The following is a 21,998-nucleotide window of genomic DNA, read 5'->3' on the forward strand; positions in this document are numbered from 1 at the left end:
CCCAGCATCCACCATCCCCATCTCTCACCAGTACCCCCCATCCCCACACCCATCCTGGTCCCCCCCCATCCCCATCACCCCCTATGTTCTCCATCCCCAGCACTCACCAGTCCCCCCCTATCCCAGCACCCACCAGTCCCCCCCATCCCAGCACCCATCCCAATCCCCCATCCCCATCACCCCTATGCTCTCCATCCCCATCTCTCACCATTCCCCCCCATCCCAGCACCCATCCTGGTCCCCCCCTATCCCAGCACCCATCCCAATCCCCCATCCCCATCACCCCCTATGTTCTCCATCCCCATCTCTCACCAGTCCCCCCCATCCCAGCACCCATCCTGGTCCCCCCCTATCCCAACTCCCATCCCAATCCCCCATCCGCATCACCCCCTATGCTCTCCATCCCCATCTCTCACCAGTCACCCTTATCCCCAGCATCCATCCTGGTCCCTCCCATCCCAGCACCCATCCCAATCCCCCATCCCCATCCGCCCCTATGTTCTCCATCCCCATCTCTCACCATTCCCCCCCATCCTAGCACCCATCCTGGTCCCTCCCATCCCAGCACCCACCCAAATCCCCCATCCCCATCACCCCCTATGTTCTCCATGCCCAGCACCCATCAGTCACCCTTATCCCCAGCATCCATCCTGGTCCCCTGTCCCTGGCATCCACCAGTCACCCCCATCCCAATCCCCCATCCCCATCACCCCCTATGTTCTCCATCCCCAGCACTCACCAGTCCCCCCCAATCCCCCCACCCATCCTGGTCCCCCCCATCCCAGCACCCATCCCAATCCCCCATCCCCATCACCCCCTATGCTCTCCATCCCCATCTCTCACCAGTCCCCCCCATCCCAGCACCCATCCTGGTCCCCCCCTATCCCAGCACCCATCCCAATCCCCCATCCCCATCACCCCCTATGCTCTCCATCCCCATCTCTCACCAGTCCCCCCCATCCCAGCACACATCCTGGTCCCCCCCCATCCCAGTACCTGTCCCAATACCCCATCCCCATCACCCCCTATGTTCTCCATCCCCATCTCTCACCATTCCCCCCTTCCCAGCACCCATCCTGGTCCCCCCATCCCAGCACCCATCCCAATCCCCCATCCCCATCCCCCCCTATGCTCCCCATCCCCATCTCTCACCAGTCCCCCATCCCAGCACCCATCCTGGTCCCCCCCCATCCCAGTACCCATCCCAATCCCCCATCCCCATCACCCCCTATGTTCTCCATCCCCATCTCTCACCAGTCCCCCCCATCCCCTCACCCATCCTGTTCCCCCCATCCCCACCCCTTACCCCTCAACCCCCCCCCTGCGCTCCCCATCCCCGGCACCCCTCGGCACACACCGGGATGTGGCTCTTGTACACGTAGTGGTCCCCGCGGCGCTTGGTGATGAGCAGGCTCTTATCGAAGAGGAACACGGCGCGCTCGTGCCGCGCGCGCTGCACCCGGAACATCCCCTCCAGCACCAGTTCCCCGTAACTGGTCAGGTCCGGCCCCTTCCAGCCCAGCAGCAGCGATTGGATCTCCTGCAGGGGCTCCATGGGCATCACCGGTTCGGCCGGCGCCGCGGTGCCGCGCCACGCACCCGGTGCCGCCGGTACCCACCTGCTGCCGGATGGCATGCTCGTGCTTGCGCTTCATGTCGTTGATGTACCAGGCCACGCAGGTCATGGTGTCGATGGCCTCCAGCACCAGCTCGTAGTCGTCACCGGATTTGTGCTCAAAGTGCTTGGCGATCTCCTGCCGGCACAGGATGCGGTGCTGGGTGCACTGGGTGCGGTGCTGGGTGTGCTGGGTGCGGTGCTGGGAGCACTGGATGCAGTGCTGGGAGCACTGGGTGCGGTGCTGGGTGCGCTGGATGCGGTGCTGGGAGCGCTGGGTGCGGTGCTGGGTGCACTGGATGCGGTGCTGGGAGCACTGGGTGCGGTGCTGGGAGCACTGGATGCGGTGCTGGGAGCACTGGATGCGGTGCTGGGAGCACTGGGTGCGGTGCTGGGTGCACTGGATGCGGTGCTGGGAGCACTGGGTGCGGTGCTGGGAGCACTGGGTGCGGTGCTGGGTGCACTGGATGCGGTGCTGGGAGCACTGGGTGCGGTGCTGGGTGCACTGGATGCGGTGCTGGGTGCACTGGATGCGGTGCTGGGAGCACTGGGTGCGGTGCTGGGTGCACTGGGTGCGGTGCTGGGAGCACTGGGTGCGGTGCTGGGAGCACTGGGTGCGGGTGTGGGGCTTGGAATGTGCCGTGCTCGGTGCCCGCATCCCATCGGCTGCCTCGGCTGTGCCGGGAGCCCTCGCTCTGCCGCATCCCTGTGCCGTGCCGGGCGTGTGGACTGCAATGGGTGCCCGTGGCACAGCACCGTGCCATAGGGGGGGACTGTGTCTACTGGGTGCATCCGTGTCGTGCCATGCACCATGCACCCAGGCCGTGCCAGGTCTCCATGCCATGCACCCTATGCACCCACACCATGCAAGGTGCCCATGCCACGCACCCATGCCACGCTAAGTGCCCATGCCATACTGGGTGCCCATGCCATGCCATGCACCCATGCCAGGCTGGATGCCTATGCCATGCCACACTATGTGACCATGCCATACTGGGTGCCCATGCCATGCCATGCTGGATGCCTATGCCATGCCACACTAAGTGCCCATGCCATACTGGGTGCCTGTGCCATGTCCCTGTGGTATACCAGGCATCCAGACCACACCAGGTCCCAATGCCAAGCACCCATGCCATGTTGCTGCCCATGCCATGCTGTCTGCCCATGCCATGTCCCCATGCCACACTGATGGCCATGCAGTGCCGTGCACCCATGCCATGTCCCTGTGCCACACTGGTGCCTGTGCCATGCTGTGTGCTGCATGCCCTGTCCCCATGGCACACTGGTGCCCGTGCCACACTATGTACCCATGCCATGCCCCCATGCCATACTGGTGCCCATGCAATGCCATGTCACCATGCCATGTCTCCATGCCACACTGCTGCCCATGCAATGCCAGGCACCCATGCCACGTCCCTGTGCCACATTGGTGCCTGTGCCACACTATGTCCCCATGCCATGTCTCTGTGCCATGACTCCATGCCACAGTGGTGCCCATGCCATGCCATGTCCCCAAGCCATGTCCCTGTGCCACAGGTGGGGCCCATGCAATGCCATGTCTCCATGCCATGTCCCTGTGCCACACTGCTGCCCCTGCCACACTATGTCCCCATTCCATATCCCCATGCCATATCCCTGTGCCATATCCCCGTGCCACACTGCTGCCCATGCCATATCCCCATGCCATCTCCCCATGCCATCTCCCCATCCCATCTCCCCATCCCATCTCCCCATCCCATCTCCCCATCCCATCTCCCCATCCCATCTCCCCATCCCATCTCCCCATGCCACGCTATGCGCCTCACCTGCAGCAGGAGGTGGTACTTGAGGATCCTCTGCACGGGTTTGAGCAGGAAGGCTCCGAGGGGCAGCGCGTGCCGCAGCCGCTCCTGGCACTCGCGCAGGAACCGCGCCTGGGCCTTGCTCCGCGTGCACTCGGCCAGCGCCGCCACCGAGCTGCGGGCAGGGAGCGAGCTCAGCCCCGGACCGGCCCCATCCCCGGCTCCATCCCCATCCCCATCCCCATCCCTGGCTCCATCCCCATCCCCATCCCATCCCCATCCCCATCCCATCCCCATCCCATCCCCATCCCCATCCCATCCCCATCCCCATCCCATCCCCATCCCCATCCCATCCCCATCCCATCCCCATCCCCATCCCCAGCCCCATCCCCATCCCCATCCCCATCCCCATCCCCATCCCCATCCCATCCCCATCCCCATCCCCATCCCCATCCCCATCCCCATCCCATCCCCATCCCCATCCCCATCCATCCCCATCCCCATCCCATCCCCATCCCATCCCCAGCCCCCATCCCCACCCCCATCCCCATCCCCATCCCCATCCCATCCCCATCCCATCCCCATCCCCATCCCATCCCCATCCCATCCCCAGCCCCATCCCCATCCCCATCCCCATCCCATCCCCATCCCCATCCCCATCCCATCCCCATCTCCATCCCCATCCCCATCCCCATCCCCATCCCCATCCCCAGCCCCATCCCATCCCCATCCCCATCCCCAATCCCATCCCCATCCCCATCCCCAGCCCCATCCCCATCCCCCATCCCCCCCATCCCCCATCCCCATCCCCCATCCCCATCCCATCCCCATCCCATCCCCATCCCCATCCCCCATCCCCCATCCCATCCCCATCCCCATCCCCATCCCATCCCCATCCCATCCCCCCATCCCCATCCCCATCCCATCCCCATCCCATCCCCATCCCCATCCCATCCCCATCCCATCCCCATCCCCATCCCATCCCCATCCCCATCCCCATCCCCATCCCCATCCCCATCCCCATCCCATCCCCATCCCCATCTCCATCCCATCCCCATCCCCATCCCCATCCCCATCCCCATCCCCATCCCCATCCCCATCCCATCCCATCCCCATCCCCTCCCCATCCCCCCCCCATGCACCCCCATCCCCCATCCCCATCCCCATCCCCCCATCCCCATCCCCCCATCCCCATCCCCCCATCCCCTCCCCATCCCCATCCCCATCCCCATCCCACCCCCATCCCCCCATCCCCATCCCCCCATCCCCATCCCATCCCCATCCCCATCCCATCCCCATCCCCATCCCCATCCCCATCCCCATCCCATCCCCATCCCCATCCCATCCCCATCCCCATCCCCGGTGCAGCCCCGCGCTCACCTGGGGTAGTTATTGCAGTACTGGGTGTAGATGGAGAACTCCTGGCTCTGTGGGCAGCAGCAGCACCGTCAGAGCCCACCCGGGGGGCTCAGCACCGTGCATCCCCCCCACCACCAACACCAGCACCAACACCAACACCAACACCGACACCACCGGCACCAGCACTGGCACCGGTGCCTTACCCGGGTGACGAAGCAAACGGCCACGGCCACCGGGTCGCTGGCGCAGCTCTCCAGGTCCTGCAGCAGGGCACTGGGGGCACAGTGGGGATGGAGCGGCCATGAGGTGGGATGGGGTGGGATGGGATGGGATGGGATGGGATGGGATGGGATGGGATGGGGTGGGTTGGGATGGGATGGGGTGGGTTGGGATGGGGTGGGATGGGATGGGATGGGATGGGATGGGATGGGATGGGATGGGATGGGATGGGATGGGATGGGATGGGATGGGGTGGGTTGGGATGGGGTGGGATGAAGGGAGCTCAAAGCTCCTCCAGCTCCAACCCCTTCCACTGGAGCAGCTTGCTCCAAGCCCCTGTGTCCTTGAGCACTGCCAGGGATGGGGCAGCCACAGCTTCCTATGTCCCCCATAGGGATGAATTCCTTCCTTACATCCAACCTGCATCCCCCCTGCTCCAGTCTGAACCCATCACCCTTGTCCCATCGCTCCACTCCATGACGCACCATCCATCCCCAGCATCCTCACAGCCCCCTTCACTGGAAGCCGCTCCGAGCTCTCCACTCACCCCTTCCCCACCCCGAGCACCCCATTGCTCCCACCCTGACAGCAGAACCCCCCCTTCCCATCCATGTGTGTGCCCCCCAACCCGCACCCACCTGCTCAGCTCATAGATGTCCTCAATGTTCCCAAAGAGCGCGCTGACCTGCTCCGGCCGCAGCACCGCCTCCTCGGCATCGATGATCTTACCCAGGTAACCCTAACGGACAACACAACAGCACCGGTGCTCCCACCCAACCCGCCCCATAGCCCCATCCATGGGGTGCCCCACACGCCAGCACCCACCTCCACGATGCTGCGCAGGTCGCGGGCATAGGTGCGCTCCGACTCCACGATCTCCAGCACCACCCGGCCCAGGTAACTGGGCTCAGCACCGGGGTCACCAAACGGTGCCAGGGGGTGCCCGGTGCAGGGTCCCGGCCACCCCCCCCCCGGGGCAGCGTTGTTGTTGCTGTTGTGGTGCCCCTCGGCCCATGGCTCGGCCCCGCTGCTGTGAGCATCCTCCATGGTGCAGCCGGGATGCGGCACCGCGCTCAGGGCACCAGGGGTGGGTACCGGCATTCCGGCATCGCCCGGCACTGGTGGGGGTCTGTGGTGGGGGGGAGAGTGGAGGGGTTATTATGGGGTGCTGGGCATGGTTTTGGGTTAATGGGGGTTCATTATAAAGAGCCCTTGGGTTGAGGTGATGCCCGAGCCCTCCAGGCTGAGCACCAGCACCCCCAAACCCCCCAATTCCTCAGTTATGGATCAAGCAAGGCAGGATAAAACCAGCCCAGGTCCTGGCCAAGGACCGGAGATTTGGGGGTGCCCCCCCCCAACCCCTTACCCCAGTGCCAGATAGCGCATTCCAGGTCCCAGTGTGCTCCCTAAGGACACAGCACCCCGGCCACACCAAACCCCCCCCCCATGTCCCAGCACCGGGGCCGTGCGTCAGCACCGCACCCATGGGACACCTCAGCACCGGCTCGCCCTTCCGGACCCCCGCGTGCCACCGTAACCGGGGCTGCGGCACCCAAACCCCGTCCATTGGCCGCAATGGGGCTGGTGGCCAAGGGGACAGTGTGTGACCAGTGCTGGTGGCACCGGGGACGGTGACCTTCACCCGGGCCACGTGCCGGTGGCGGAGCAGCCCGAGCCCCCCGGCACTGGGGGTGCCAGCACCGAACCGGTCAGGCCGGTTCCCGCCAGCGCCTCCCCATCGCGCCGCATGGCTGCGATCCCGCCACCGCGCTCCCCATGGCTTCCCTGTGCGAGCCCCCAAAACCCCACCATGGTGACCCCCAAGTGGGGCCCAGCACCAAAACCCCACCACAGTGACCCCCAAGTGGGGCCCAGCACCAAAACCCCACTGTGGTGACCCCCAAGTGGGGCCCAGCACCAAAACCCCACTGTGGTGACCCCCAAGTGGGGCCCAGCACCAAAACCCCACCACAGTGACCCCCAAGTGGGGCCCAGCACCAAAACCCCACTGTGGTGACCCCCAAGTGGGGCCCAGCACCAAAACCCCACTGTGGTGACCCCCAAGTGGGGCCCAGCACCAAAACCCCACTGTGGTGACCCCCAAGTAGGGCCCAGCACCAAAACCCCACTGCAGTGCCCCCCAAGTGGGACCCAGCACCATAACAACCCCTTGTTCTGCAGCCAGGGGTCCCCAGATGCTGGTTCTACCATGGGGCACCCCCTCAGCACCACGGGGCAGGGGGATTTGGGGAGCAGCACCCTTCAAACCCCAAATCCTTCTGCTTCGCCCCACAGCCACCTTGAGCAGGGGGACCAAGCCCCACAAGCACTTGGGGGGCACCAGAGCTGCAGCATCACCCCATTGAGCCATCCCCCATCACCACCTATGCTGGGGAATGAGGGGACCCCCGTGTGGCACTGGGGGGAGGGGGCCATACCCTCTATGGGGGGGACACCGATGCTCCCCAGCGTGATGGGATTTGCAGCCACCGCATCCCGGCCCCGACGGCCACCCCCGGCCGCCCTAATCCGCTGGGGATTACAGCACCGGCCCCACGTCACCCCCACCGCGCCCGCTCCGCTTCGGATTAGCCCTGACCTTCAAGCCCCAGCCCCATAGCGGGGCTGCCGAGCTGGATGCGGCCCATACCCCAATGGGATGCTCCCGTTCAAACCGCCCCCCCCCCGGGCCCTCCAGAGCCATATAAGGGCAGGCGGTGCCCCGTTTCCAGGCGTTTTCCACGGATCCCAGCGTTCCCTGGGAACGGGCAGGGGCGCTGCGGGCTCCGGCGCAGCTGCCGCGGCTCGGCGCGCCCGGCCCCGGCTGGCACCGACGGGGCCAACGGGCACCCGGTGCCATGGGAGGGATGCGGGGCACCCCCTCCTGCTCCATAGGGGGATGCGGGTCCCGCATCGCAGCCCTCGGGGGCACCCCATGTGCCGCAGCCCCTCGGTCCCCCCCACCACCAGCCCTATGGGTGCTTGCTCTTTGGGGTCCCAGCACCCCCCAGGACCCACAGCTCTGCCCCATTGCTCACCCCGTCCTGCCCCACTGCAACTCAAGGCCTTGGGTACCCCGGAACCCACAGCTCCTGCCCCACTGAGACAAACAGCAGCGGCCCTACCGGCACCCACAGCACCGGGCCCCACGGCTCCTTCCAGCACGGACCCACGGCAACACAACAGCTCCCACCACACCGGGACCCACGGATCCGGTTCCACGGGGGTGCGATGGATCCCACCCTCACCGGCATCCACGGCACCCATGGATCCCACCGGTACCCATGGATCCCACCCTCACCGGCACCCATTGCACCCATGGATCCCAACCCACCGGCTCCCATGGATCCAACCGGCAACCATGGATCCCATCCCACTGGCACCCATTGCACCCATGGATCGCATCCCACCAGCACCCATTGCACCCATGGATCCCACCCCACCGGCACCCATGGATCCCACCGGCACCCATGGATCCCACCCCACTGGCTCCCATGGATCCCACCCCACCGGCACCCATTGTACCCATGGATCCCACCCCACCGGTACCCATGGACCCCACCGGCACCCGTGGATCCCACCAGCACCCATGGATCCTACCCCCCGGCACCCATGGATCCCACCCCACCGGCACCCATGGATCCAACCGGCACCCATGGATCCTACCCCCCCGGCACCCATGGATCGCACCCCACCGGCACCCATTGCACCCACGGATCCCACCCCCCCGGCACCCATGGATCTCACCCCACCGGCACCCATTGCACCGATGGGTCCCGCTCCACCGGGACCGATACCGGGACCGGGACCGACGCCTCCCTCCCTCCCCTCCCCATGGGGACCCCGTGTCCCGGGGCCGCACTCACCGCGCTCCGCCGCCGCCCCGGCCCGTCCGTGCCCGCAGGAAGCGGCGGGAGAGCCCCGGGGGCGGGGACTGCGCCCGCCCCGCCCGGGCTGCCCCGAGCCGAGCGGCCCCGCCGCGAACGGGGAGCGACCGGTACGGGCCCGCTATGGGACCAGTGCGGTGCCGGGTGCCGTCGGGGCATTGGTACTGGTAGGGTCCCACTATGATACCAGTATGGTGCTGGGCATGGTCCCAGTATGGTACCAGTATGGTGCTGGGAACGGCCCCAGTATGGTACCAGTATGGTGCTGGGCACGGTCCCGGTATGGTACCAGTATGGTGCTGAGCACGGTCCCAGTATGGTACCAGTATGGTGCTGGGAACGGCCCCAGTATGGTACCAGTATGGTGCTGGGCATGGTCCCACTATGGTACCAGTATGGTGCTGGGCACGGTCCCGGTATGGTACCAGTATGGTGCTGGGCATGGTCCCAGTATGGTACCAGTATGGTGCTGGGCATGGTCCCACTATGGTACCAGTATGGTGCTGGGCACGGTCCCGGTATGGTACCAGTATGGTGCTGGGCATGGCCCCAGTATGGTACCAGTATGGTGCTGGGCATGGTCCCAGTATGGTACCAGTATGGTGCTGGGAACGGCCCCAGTATGGTACCAGTATGGTGCTGGGCACGGTCCCGGTATGGTACCAGTATGGTGCTGGACACGGTCCCAGTATGGTACCAGTATGGTGCTGGGCATGGTCCCACTATGGTACCAGTATGGTGCTGGGCACGGTCCTGGTATGGTACCAGTATGGTGCTGGGCACGGCCCCAGTATGGTACCAGTATGGTGCTGGGCATGGTCCCAGTATGGTACCAGTATGGTGCTGGACATGGTCCCACTATGGTACCAGTGTGGTGCTGGGCATGGTCCCACTATGGTCCCAGTATGGTGCTGGGCATGGTCCCACTATGGTACCAGTGTGATGCTGAGCATGTTCCCACTATGGTCCCAGTATGGTGCTGGGCATGGTCCCACTATGGTACCAGTGTGATGCTGAGCACGTCCCCACTATGGTCCCAGTATGGTGCTGGGCATGGTCCCAGTATGGTCCCATTATGGTGCTGGGCATGGTCCCAGTATGGTCCCAGTATGGTGCTGGGCATAGTCCAGGCACTGTCCTGATACCAGCCCAGTATGGAGCTGGTGTTGTCCCAGTGTGGTGCTGGGCACGGCCCTGGGATGATCCCGATACGTTCCCAGTTCCCTCCCAGTGTGTTTCCAGTGTGATGCTGGGCACATCCCCAGTGTGGTCCCGGTACGGTCCTCAGGTGCCCTGCGTGCGATGTGTGGGGACCCACCAGGGCACCCTGTGGGGTTCTACCGGTGCCAGCGGCCATGGGGCCCCCAGCGCCGTGGGGCAGATGTGGGGTACCACAAGTGAGCCCCACTCCCGCAGCAGCCTGATCCCAGCTCCATCCCCATCCCTGTGTCCCCATCAGGACACGGGATCCCCAGAACCTGGGTACCACCCTGTCCCCATGGGCCCCACAGCGGCCCCTTCCCAGACACCCCCAAATTCCCCCCTTTCCCAGACACCCCTCCCTATTCCCTCTCCCCACACCCCTCTTCCCATACCTGCTCTCCCCACATCCTTTCCCCAACCCACACCGTTCCCTCTCCATAGACCCCTACCCATATCCCCCTAAATCCCCTTGCCCAGACCCCCCCAATCTCCCTCCACTTTCCCTCTCCCCACATCCCCATTCCCCCTCCCACAACCCCCATATCCCTCCCATACCCCCCCAATTCCTCCCCCTTTTCCCATACGCCCCCATCCCACCTCCTCCATCCCGCCCGCCCGCTAGGGGGCGCCTCCACAATGCCCCCCCTCCTCCTCTATCCCCTCCCTCCCTTCCCGTGAGGCCCCGCGCGGGCGAGGCGGGAAGGCGGCCGGCAAGATGGCGGCGGCGCTGCCGGAGCGGAGCTGCCTGGAGCTGAGCGCGGCCGCGCGGGGCCCAGCGCGGAGGGTGCCGGAGTTCGGCTTCATCCCCCCGGGCACGGCCCCGCTCCCCGCCGGCCGCTACGGGGACAGCGCGGGCGGCTTCTGCTACCGGGACAGCGCCCAGCTGGCGGCCGGCACCAGGAACCGCTTCGTGAGGTGGTGAGTGAGGGAGCGGCGGCCTTGAAGTGCTGGGGATGGGGCAGGCACAGCTTCTCTGGGCACCCTGTGCCAGCGCCTCAGCACCCTCACAGGGAAGAGCTTCTGCCTAAGAGCTCAGCTCAGTCTCCCCTCGGGCAGGTTCAAGCCATTCCCCTTGGCCTGTCCCTACAGACCCTTGTCCCAAGCCCCTCTCCAGGTTCCCTGCAGCCCCTTTAGGCACTGGAGCTGCTCTCAGGTCTCCCCTTCAGGAGCCTTCTCTTCTCGTCTGCCCCAGCCCAGCTCTCTCAGCCTGGCTCCAGAGCAGAGCTGCTCCATTGCAGCATCCCCATGGCCTTGCTCCAACAGCTCCACATCCCTCTTGTGCTGCTGCCCCAGAGCTGGGCCTTATCCCCAACCTGAGCTTCCCCTGTTCCCGTCTGAACCCATCACCCCTTATCCTGTCACTGCAGTCCCTATGAAGAGTCCCTCTCCAGCATCCCTGCATCCCCTTCACACACTGAAGCTGCTCTGAGCTCTCCACGCAGCCCCAGTGCCCTCAGGCTGGCTCCATACAAGAGCATCCTCGTGGCCTCTGACCTCACTCCAACAGCTCCACATCCTCCTTGTGCTCTGCCCCAGTGCCAGTCCTTATCCCCAACTGAACCTCCTCTGTTTCACTCTGAACCCATCATCATTGTCCCATCGCTCCAGTCCCTATGAAGAGCCCTCCCCAGCATCCCTGCATCCCCTTCACACACTGGAGCTGCTCTGAGCTCCCCACGCAGCCCCAGTGCCCCCAGCCTGGCTCCATCCGGAGCTGCTCCAGCCCTGGAGCATCCTTGGGGCCTCCTCTGGACCCGCTCCCCACTGAGGAGGCCCCAAGGGCTCTGCCCTCACCTTTTCCCCTCTCTCTGTCCCCTCAGGACCACGTCTGGAGACACCGTGGAGCTGGTGGAGGAGTCCCTGGATGTGACCCTGCTCCACAACACCCTGCGCCTGCGCATCCACGGCTGCCCCCTGCTCCCGGGGGGGGTGCACGCCTGCGAGGCTCAGAGCCACCTCGTGCTGCTGCTGGTGACGGGGCAGAGCGTGCACCGCCTGCTGCTGCCGCACCCCTCCCGCCTGCACCGCAGCGTGAGTTACCCCCTTGCCCCCCTTCTGCCCCCCCTCCTGCCCCCTTCCTGCCCCCCTTCCTGCCCCCCTCTTCCTGCCCCTCTTCCTGCCCCCCTTCCTGCCCCCCTTCTGCCACCCTCCTGCCCCCCCCTTCCTGCCCCCCTTCCTGCCCCCCTTCCTGCCCCCCTTCCTGCCCCCTCCTGCCCCCCTCCTGCCCCCCCCCTCCCCCCTTCCTGCCCCCCTTCTCTCCTGCCCCCTCCCCCGCCCCCCTCCTGCCCCCCTCCTGCCCCCCTTCCTGCCCCCCTCTCTCCTGCCCCCCTTCCTGCCCCTTCCTGCCCCCCCTTCCTGCCCCCCCTTCCTGCCCCCCCTTCCTGCCCCCCCGCCCCCCCTCCTGCCCCCCCTCCTGCCCCCCCTCCTGCCCCCCTTCCTGCCCCCTCCCTGGGACAGGGTTTGTTTGGGTTGGGGTATGGTCCAAACCCCCCAAAGCTCCATCCCCTATCCCCATGCTTTCTTCCAGGACAGGGTTCATTTGGGGCAGGACTGGGTTCATTTGGGTTGGGATAGGGTCCAAACCCCCCAGAGCTACATCCCCTGTCCCCATCCCCATACTTCCTGCTGGGACAGGGTTCATTTGGGTTGGGATAGGGTCCAAAGCCCCATCCCCTATCCCCATCCCCATACTTCCTGCTGGGACAGGGTTCATTTGGGTTGGGATAGGGTCCAAAGCCCCATCCCGTATACCCATCCCCTTACTTCCTGCTGGGACAGGGTTCATTTGGGTTGGGATAGGGTCCAAAGCCCCATCCCGTATACCCATCCCCATACTTCCTGCTGGGACAGGGTTCATTTGGGTTGGGATATGGTCCAAAGCCCCATCCCCTGTCCCCATCTCCATACTTCCTGCTGGGACAGGGTTCATTTGGGTTATGATAGGGTCGAAAGCCCCATCCCCTATCCCCATCCCCATACTTCCTGCTGGAACAGGGTTCATTTGGGTTGGGATAGGATCCAAACCCCCCAAAGCCCGATCCCCTATCCCTATACCCCATACTTCCTGCTGGGACAGGGTTCATTTGGGCTGGAACAGGGTTCATTTGGGTTGGGATAGGGTCCAAAGCCCCATCCCCTGTCCCCATCCCCATACTTCCTGCTGGGACAGGGTTCATTTGGGTTGGGATAGGATCCAAAAGCCCCATCCTCTGTCCCCATACTTCCTGCTGGGGCAGGGTTCATTTAAGCCTACCAAGAGTTCCCTTCCACCCTGGTACCTTGCATGGTGCCCTGTTCCAGATCTGTGCCCAAACCCCTGTTGGTAACACACACTAAGGATATAACCTTTGCTGAGCAGCCTTTGGGCAGCCTCAAGGCTGCTTCTGCTTCGGGCTCTGGCCCCTCCATGGGGAGAGATTTGGGGCTTTGCAGTGCTTTTAGGGGGGACACAAATGGGAACACGGCCTGAGAGAACCAAAGGGATGTTCCTTGCTGCGTATCATGGAATCACAGAATGGTTTGGGTTGGAAAGGAGCTTAAGATCATCCAGTTCCAACCCTCTGCCATGGGCAGGGACACCTCACACTAAACCATGGTACCCAAGGCTCTGTCCAACCTGGCCTTGAACACTGCCAGGGATGGAGCATTCACAACCTCCCTGGGCACCCCAGCATCCTCCCAGTCGGCATGCTCAGGAATAAGGGGGAAAAGAGGGGTACTGGGGGGGGGCTGTTGGCCATTGTTTGCTTGAGAGCTGCTGTGTGTTGGTGTGCCCATTGGGAACCCTGTGTTCCCTCTTCTTGTCCTTCCCTCCCTGTTCCCTTCCCTGTGAGGGTGCTGAGGCCCTGGTGCAGGGTGCCCAGAGGAGCTGTGGCTGCTGCAGTTGTGGGTCAGGATTCACAAGTGATTGGTTTATAGGACCCCAGCCTGGTTTGGGTTGGGATGAAGGGAGCTTAAAGCTCCTCCAGCTCCAACCCCAACCCCTTCCACTGGAGCAGCTTGCTCCAAGCCCCTGTGTCCTTGAGCACTGCCAGGGATGGGGCAGCCACAGCTTCTCTGGGCACCCTGTGCCAGCGCCTCAGCACCCTCACAGGGAAGAGCTTCTGCCTTGCATCCAACCTGGATCCCCCCTGTTTCAGTCTGAACCCATCACCCCTTGTCCCATCGCTCCAGTCCCTATGAAGAGCCCTCCCCAGCATCCTTGTAGCCCCCTTCACACACTGGAAGCTGCTCTGAGCTCTCCAATCACCTCCTCTTCCCCATCCTGATCAGCCCCAACTTTCCCAGCTCCACAGTGGGATTTGCAGCCTGCACTGGAGCCCTGTGCTGCTATCCAAGGTGCAGAGCTCTGCACCCCTCAACCCCTCTGCTTGGATCTCTTTATGGGTGTTACTGAGTGCCGAGCTCCCCAGTGAATGCTGCTTGGCCAGCTCCAGCTGCAGTGAGGGTGTTCAGTGTGGGGCAGCTCCCTGTGTGGAAGTGAAAACCAATGGGGAGAGGTGGGTCAGGACAAGCAGCTGGAGCACTCCTCCCATGGAGCCCAATGTACTCAGGTTGTGGGGATCCCACTTGCAGCAGTGTTCCCAAACCTGGGGAATTCAGGTCTGGTCCTAAGCTGCCCTCTGTCCACAACCAGGTATAAAATGCCCTTATTTCACTGACAGGATGGTTCTTATGCCAAGTTCACATTACCTTTACCCATTTGCTGTGGGTTTCCCCTCTGGTGTCTGTTCCTGGTGTGTCTCAGCACATCCCTTGCCTTTTTGGGGAGCTCCTCTGTGGCTTTAAGGGTGCCAGAGCTTTCCCAAGGCTGTGCTGCTGCAGGGCTGCTTTTCCTGCTTCTCTACCAGCATTCAGCTATGAGCTGCCTTCAAAGGGCTGTGGTAAGGTGTATGAGGGAGGGGGCAGGTTTGGTGTACCTCAGTTATGGGTTACCAGCAGTGGGGCTGCGGGGCACCCCTTGCCACCCCACCGCCGTTCCACCCGTGTGTGCTCATAGTTCCTGTGCCCGTGTGTGCTCAGGCTTTGTCCTCTCTGTGCTTCCCCCCTGTAACCCCTGCAGGAGCTGATCACAGAGAGCCAGATGCAGTCGGTGTTTGCAGACATTGGCAAGAGCAGCTTCCGAGAGCCCGTCAATTACTGCTTGATTCCCCACGTGCCCGGCCTGGCCCCCGGCTCCGTTGCCTCCGCAGCGTGGCTCAGCAGTGAGGGGGAGGCTCTCTTTGCCCTGCCCTCGGCTGCAGGAGGGATCTTTGTCCTCAAGCTGCCTCCTCACGATGCACCAGGTAAGGGGCAAGAGGGTGCTGGCTCCTCGCTGGGGCATGGAGCAGCTCAGACCCACTCCTTGCTTTCAACTTGGGACCAGGCCAAGGGGAATGGCTTGAACCTGCCCGAGGGGAGACTGAGCTGAGCTCTTAGGCAGAAGCTCTTCCCTGTGAGGGTGCTGAGGCGCTGGCACAGGGTGCCCAGAGAAGCTGTGGCTGCCCCATCCCTGGCAGTGCTCAAGGACACAGGGGCTTGGAGCAAGCTGCTCCAGTGGGGAGAAAGTTGGGGCTGTTCAGCCTGGAGAAGAGAAGCTGCGTGGAGACCTCAGAGCAGCTTCCAGTATCTGAAGGGGGCCTATAGGGATGCTGGGGATGGACTCTTCATTAGGGACTGCAGTGACAGGACAAGGGGTAACGGGTTCAAACTGAAACAGGGGAAGTTTAGGTTGGATCTAAGGAAGAAGTTCTTCCCTGTGAGGGTGGTGAGGCACTGGAATGGGTTGTCCAGGGAGGTTGTGAATGCTCCATCCCTGGCAGTGTTCAAGGCCAGGTTGGACAGAGCCTTGGGTGCCATGGTTTAGTGTGAGGTGTCCCTGCCCATGGCAGGGGGTTGGAACTGGATGATCTTAAGGTTCTTTCCAACCCAAACTGTTCTATGATTCTGAGGTGTCCCTGCCCATAGCAGGGGGTTGGAACTGGATGAGCCTGAAGCTCCCTCCCAACCCAGTCCAGTCTGAGGTTCTGTGTTGATTCCATCTTTATCCCACACCCAGAAGCTCTTCTCCATGGTGCCTGTGAAGCCCCTCGCTGGTGGCACTGAACAGTTTGTTCCTCAATACCTCATGTATTTCTTTATACCCCTTCTGTTCTGAAAGGAGCCGTTTCCGTTGTGGAACTGAAGCAGAGCTCAGTGGTGCAGCGGTTCCTCACGGGCTGGATGCCAACAGCCATCAGGTCAGTGTCTGCTCATGGGGAACTGGACCTTGGTCTTGCCTTTCCCCTCACAGAGAGCATCCAGCTCAAGTTAAAGGCAGACAGCTCACATCCAGAAGTGCCCTGCCAAGGAAGGGAGCGGGGTCACAGGACCCATCGTGATGCGGAAGTGGGGACTTGAGCGCTGGATTAGCTCATCTTACCAGGGCCCTGCTGATGCGGTGCCTGTGTCTGCAAATAGGGGATGCCTGGTAATTGGCCTCCAAGGATTTGCCCAGGATGTGGCTCATGGCCAGAGGAGATTAGGGATTACACCAGCTGTGTGTCCTTGTTCCTCAGCAGCAGAGGTTATGTGTGGATGACAGGCTCCTTGTTCAGCTTGGAGAAGGCTCCTTAAGGGGAGACCTTAGAGCAGCTCCAGTGCCCAAAGGGGCTCCAGGAAACCTGGAAAGGGGCTTGGGACAAGGGAAGCAGGGAGAGGACACGGCATGGACACAGAGTGCAGGCTGGGCTTGGTGTTGGATTGGAGCTGTTGCTATCTCAGTTGATCTCTTGGAGCACACATCCACATTCTAAGCCCCATCACTTTGAAATGGGAGCAAGTCCTCCATGCCCTGATTGCCTTTGACCATCCCAGTGTTGCCTGGGGCTGTTTGCATCCTTATTTCCCTCTGGACCCTTTGCTCACATTCTGCCAGCACTAGGCTGGGACTGGGGAAGGCCAGGGTTGGGCTTTGGCTCTACCAAAGCAGGTGAAGAACTGGTTGTTACTGGTGTCGTGATCTCCTCTGCACCTTGGACACTGACCTACACAGTCCTGAAGTGCTGCTCTCTCCTCCTGGTCTCACCCCACTGATTCATTGGTGCTATAGAAACCCTGTGCCTCAGATCTCTGCTGTAGCTTTGCTTTGCTTTGAAGCCATTGAAACAACCTCTGTGTTCCAGAGGCGACTGCAGCCCCTCGGACCTCCCCGTCAGCCTCTCCGTGCACTGCCTCGATCACGATGCCTTCCTCTTTGCTCTCTGCCAGGACCATAAGCTTCGGATGTGGTCCTACAAGGTGAGCAAGGCCTGCATTAGGGGACCAGCACCTTCCCTCACTGCTTGGGTGACAGCCTGAGGCTTTAGGAGCAAAGGCTGAGGGGTTGGTGTAGGTTTGAATCTGCTTTACGTTGTCACTTCAACTTCTACACGGTCGGATTTGGGACAGTTTGTGAGCTGTTGTGGGGTGGGTTTGTAGCTGGGGTGGGTTTTCTCTACATGCACAGGGTAAAAGGCAACGTTAGGGTGTTTTTAGATTGGATCTAAGGAGGAAACTCTTTCCTGTGAGGGTGGTGAGGCACTGGAATGGGTTGTCCATGGAGGTTGTGAATGCTCCATCCCTGGCAGTGTTCAAGGCCAGGTGGGACAAGGCCTTGGGTAATATGGTTTAGTGTGAGGTGTCCCTGCCCATGGCAGGGGGTTGGAACTGGATGATCTTAAGGTCCTTTCCAACCCAAACCATTCTATTATTCTATGATTTATGAGCATAGGGAAGCATGCAGGAGGGCAGGCAGGAGCCCTTTAAGTGCTTTAGGTGCTCCCAAAGGATTTTGTTCCCCTTTTAGAGGTGCTAAGAGCCTCTTGGTGACATGGCTGCATGTCAACAAGAAGTTAATAGGCAAAGCCTCAGCTCCACTTGCTCCAAATGTGAGTGCCAGAGCTAATGGAGCAGCACAACTGCTTTCACGGCTCATCTGCACTGGAATGTGTGTGTTAAAGGAGGGAGGGGAAGCTTCACCCTCCGTGCCTGAGCAGAGAGCACAGGAGGGACCTCTGTGGGTCAGGCACACACAGGGATGCTTTGCTCGCATCCTTTAGGGGAAGAGCAGGGCAGAATTGGAGGACAACCAAGGGAAAAGAGCAGTTTCTCATCCCTGAGCTCTTTTCCTGCCACCTTTCCCCTGTGCAGGATCAGATGTGCCTGATGGTTGCAGACCTGCTGGAGTTCATGCCGGTGAGCAGGGACCTGAGGCTCGCAATGGGGACTAGCCACCGCCTGCGACTGGCCTTCTCCCCATCCCTGGGGCTTTACCTCGGCGTCTACATGCACGCACCCAAGTGTGGGCAGGTATGGAGGGATGGGTTCCTCACTTTGAGCACATCTTCCTCGGGCTGCATGGGAATAGATCGTTCCTCCTCGGATTTGGGGCTGTAAAGCAAGAACTAGGGCAAAGTTTCACGTGTGACCCTCTGGAGAGAGCAGTTCCTTGTGAGTGAAGAGTTTGGCTCTGCAAGCACTGCAGGATACAGATGCCCTCATCCTGGGAGTGGAATTCCCTGCGTGACTGCAATGCTCTGGGAGTGCTTGCTCACTTGTTCACCTCCTATCCCAGTAGGATCCCAAAAGCACGTATGTGCCGTGGGAAAAGGGGAGGTCTGTGAGGAGCTCAAAGGGTGGAAATGCTGCTAGGATGCTTACATCAGGCTCCTGGGAGCGTGTGGCCTCATCCCTGTGTTGCCAGACATTGACTCCTTGGAGGGAATGATATATTTAGCCAGGCAGGAATGACAGCATGGAGAGGTCTCATGTGCTGGACAGCTTACCCTGTCCATTCCCAGGGGATTCATGTACGTAGTAGAAGTGGTCATGGCTTTGCTGGCTCTGGTAGGAACACACAGAGCTTGGTTTGGAGGAAGCAGCCTGAGCATTTGGGGCTTTGCCACCGCGGTCTCCTAAGCCAAAAGATTCAGGTTGAGGTGTGTGCCCTGCCCTCACCCCTATAGGGGTGCTGAGTGTAGCATGAGGCAGGGGAAGGGAGAGATGAGCTGCTTCCTGATCCTTTAGCAAGTGCCTCACACGGTGGGTTTGTAGTTCTGTGTCTTCCAGCTGGTGAGCACCGAGAGCAACCGCTACAGCCTTGACCACATCTCCTCCCTGTTCTCCTCCCAGGTGAGTGCAGGGCCCAGCTCCCCCAAAGGCACCAAGGTGAGAGGGAGCCTTGGTCACTGAGTGAGAAAGGGCTGGGGGAGAGGGGATGGAGCAGCCCTGAGGAGAAGGATTTGGGGTGCTGGGTGAGGAGCAGCTCCCCATGGCCTGGCTTCAGTGAGTGCTTGAGCACAGAACCCCCCCCTGTGCTGGGTGCACCCCCAGAGCATGAGCAGCAGCTCCGGGAGGGGATCCTGCCCCTCTGCTGTGTGAAGGGGAGACCTGAGAGCAGCTCCAGTGCCTAAAGGGGCTGCAGGGAACCTGGAGAGGGGCTTGGGACAAGGGCCTGTAGGGGCAGGCCAAGGGGAATGGCTTGAACCTGCCCGAGGGGAGACTGAGCTGAGCTCTTAGGCAGAAGCTCTTCCCTGTGAGGGTGCTGAGGCGCTGGCACAGGGTGCCCAGAGAAGCTGTGGCTGCCCCATCCCTGGCAGTGCTCAAGGACACAGGGGTTTGGAGCAAGCTGCTCCAGTGGAAGGGGTTGGGGTTGGAGCTGGAGGAGCTTTCAGGTCCCATCCAACCCAAACCAGGCTGGAATTCTATGATCTAGGTGTGAATAAAACCTTCCCAAGGCCTGGTTACACAATAGGAGGGAATGTTTTGCTGTGTTTTGTTATGTCCACACGCCTCTGGTGTCCTTGAATTTATGATAAGAAACTGAATGCACTTTCTCTCTCTTGCAGGAGACTCTCGTTGACTTTGCCTTAACCTCCTCGGAGATCTGGGCGCTGTGGCACAACGAGGAGAACCAAACTGTTGTGAAATACATCAACTTTGAGCAGTGAGTTTCGGTGCTGACCTCCTGCTGCTGGTCCCATCGCTCACCCCAGGGGCATGGGGGACTGCAGGAGCAGCTCCACGGGCTCCTCATTAAAGCACCACTGGAGCTCCTCACCTCCTGCCCTGCTGTGCGTGGATATGCAGCAGGGCCTGGTGCCTCCCTTTGTGCTGTTTGTGTCCCATCCACCCCAGTGTCCTCCCTGCCGTGCATATTCCATGGATTTTTAGTGTTCCAGGGGCTGGGCTGTGTCATAAAGCCACGGCTCAGCTGCAGGAATGTGAAGAATGTGGAAAGCCAAGCAGGAGGCTCAGGGTGAGGGTGGCAAAGGGAGGGCTCTGCTTCATCAGCACCACCTTCAGACCAAGGCTGGCCGGTCTGTTCCACCAAAGGTGATGTTGTAGGGAGAGCAGTGTGGAAGCATCACCCCTCTCTTTATAAAGCAGAAAGGGAAGGTTTGGTGCAGGAGAGTTAAAGAGTAGGGGGGGAATGCTGTGAGTAAGCAAGTTTAGGCAGAGGAATGTAATGGTCAGTGTGAGCACGTGTGATGGGGAGAACACTGATGGTAAGGAATGAATCCAAGCTCTGCTGTTAGCTTAGGGCTGGGAATGGCACCACTGAGCCCTCTGGCTCAACCTGTCCCTTGTCTCCAGCCCTGCTCCCCAGGGTTATGATCCCTGTGCAGTCCACGCTCGCTGGTGGAGCTCAGAGGTTTGGTTCTGGTGGCTGCTCCTTGTGGTGGAGCTGAGCCTGGGTTTTGTGGTTGTCTTCCAGGAACGTGGCAGGGCAATGGAACCAGGTCTTTGTGCAGCCCCTGCCTGAGGAGGAGGTGACGGTTCGACACGACCAGGACCCCAGGGTGAGCACAGGGTGAAGCAGGGGTGAAGCTTCTGTGCCCAGGAGAGCATTGAGCCAGCTGGAGTGGATGAATTACATTGATGGAGACCTAAACTGACTCCAAATGAAAGGGGACAAGCCCGAGCCTCTGTTAGTGCAGCATTAAAGCCCTGAGGGTGGTGATGAAACCAGTTGTGGGATGAGGAGAATTTCAGGTCAGTCAAGAGAGAGCCTGCAGCCAAGGTGTGAATAAACAAGGTCTGGAGTGTGAGGGATCCATATGGGAACTATGCTACTTCTCCACAGACATGCTGAAAAGTTTGTTTGTTGCTTTCCCAGTACCTATATGGTGAAGAATTGTGGAAAGTGAACCCAATTTTGCAGTGGTGATTCTTGTGTTAATCTCATTATGCTGATACCAGCTCAGTCTTCCATAGGCGCCTGTTGCAGCAATGGAGTTTAATCAGGGAGCCTTAGCTCTTGTGGGAATTGGCACCTAGAAAACCATGCAGTAGTGAAGCAGGTTGATGTTCTAGTTCAGTTTGGAGAATGTTATTAAAGTGTACCTTATGGACTGATGCCCAAAAGATGGTAATGTTTCTCATTTATTTAGTAAATTTTAATTGAACAGTTCAGACTTTATGCAAGAGGCTTTCAGGTGTTTAGAGGTGTGGATAGCATCAGCTGTTCTTGCAAAGAGCCTGCCAAGGGGTTGGAAGCTTGGAGGAGGGTGTGGGTGTGCAGGGAGGCAGATCCAAGGGGATGTCTTCACTGGTGTGTTTCCTTAAACTGGGATCTTTCTGCAGGAAACCTACCTGGAGTACCTCTTCACACCAGGCCGCTTCAGCCATGCAGCCATCCAGAAGGCTTTGCAGGTCAGTAGAGGGCACAGCATGCTCCTGGGCTTCCTTCCCATTGCCTGCTCTGAGCAGAGACTCTCAGCCCCCCATAGAGCTGCTGCTCAGGACATACCCCTCAGCTCTGGCTCCTCCAGCGCTGCTGAGGGCAGAGCAAAGCAGCACATGGTGTCCTTGCAGGATCATGACCACTCTCACCCCACAAGGCACTGGTTGATGCTCTCACATCTGCTGGGTGTCACTCGGTGCTGCTTGAGCCTCAGGGAAGCAGTGTTTTGCCCTTAAAATGAGTTTCCTGTG

General features: G+C 61.2%; 2 protein-coding genes across 2 annotated transcripts in view; one reads left to right on the plus strand and one right to left on the minus strand.

Moving 5' to 3' along the window:
• Positions 1-1,357: 1,357 nt before the first annotated feature.
• Positions 1,358-8,918, minus strand: LOC133217097 (pleckstrin homology domain-containing family G member 3-like; the record flags this gene model as incomplete). The annotated part of the gene is made up of 8 exons (XM_061362239.1): positions 8,841-8,918; positions 5,800-6,103; positions 5,613-5,713; positions 4,959-5,028; positions 4,777-4,823; positions 3,421-3,571; positions 1,620-1,754; positions 1,358-1,540 (listed from the first exon to the last, which is right to left on the minus strand). Coding segments are annotated over exons 2-8 (963 nt in total), but the record flags the coding sequence as incomplete, so codon positions are not given.
• A 1,831-nt stretch (positions 8,919-10,749) lies between these two features.
• The window catches only part of NUP160 (nucleoporin 160), a 34,988-nt gene continuing 23,739 nt past the window's right edge, over positions 10,750-21,998 (plus strand). Inside the window, exons 1-10 of the mRNA XM_061362238.1 lie at positions 10,750-10,982; positions 11,885-12,095; positions 15,127-15,349; positions 16,204-16,282; positions 17,207-17,321; positions 18,213-18,371; positions 19,116-19,193; positions 19,910-20,007; positions 20,779-20,863; positions 21,648-21,716. Of these exons, the coding sequence (XP_061218222.1) occupies positions 10,780-10,982; positions 11,885-12,095; positions 15,127-15,349; positions 16,204-16,282; positions 17,207-17,321; positions 18,213-18,371; positions 19,116-19,193; positions 19,910-20,007; positions 20,779-20,863; positions 21,648-21,716 (1,320 nt within the window). The 5' untranslated portion in view covers positions 10,750-10,779. The remainder of the gene's footprint in view (positions 10,983-11,884; positions 12,096-15,126; positions 15,350-16,203; positions 16,283-17,206; positions 17,322-18,212; positions 18,372-19,115; positions 19,194-19,909; positions 20,008-20,778; positions 20,864-21,647; positions 21,717-21,998) is intronic.

Source organism: Neopsephotus bourkii, unplaced genomic scaffold, assembly GCF_033783945.1.
Source record: "Neopsephotus bourkii isolate Nb327-2 ecotype Australia unplaced genomic scaffold, CSIRO-AGI_Nbou_v1 NB_1097, whole genome shotgun sequence".
NCBI lineage: Eukaryota > Metazoa > Chordata > Aves > Psittaciformes > Psittacidae > Neopsephotus > Neopsephotus bourkii.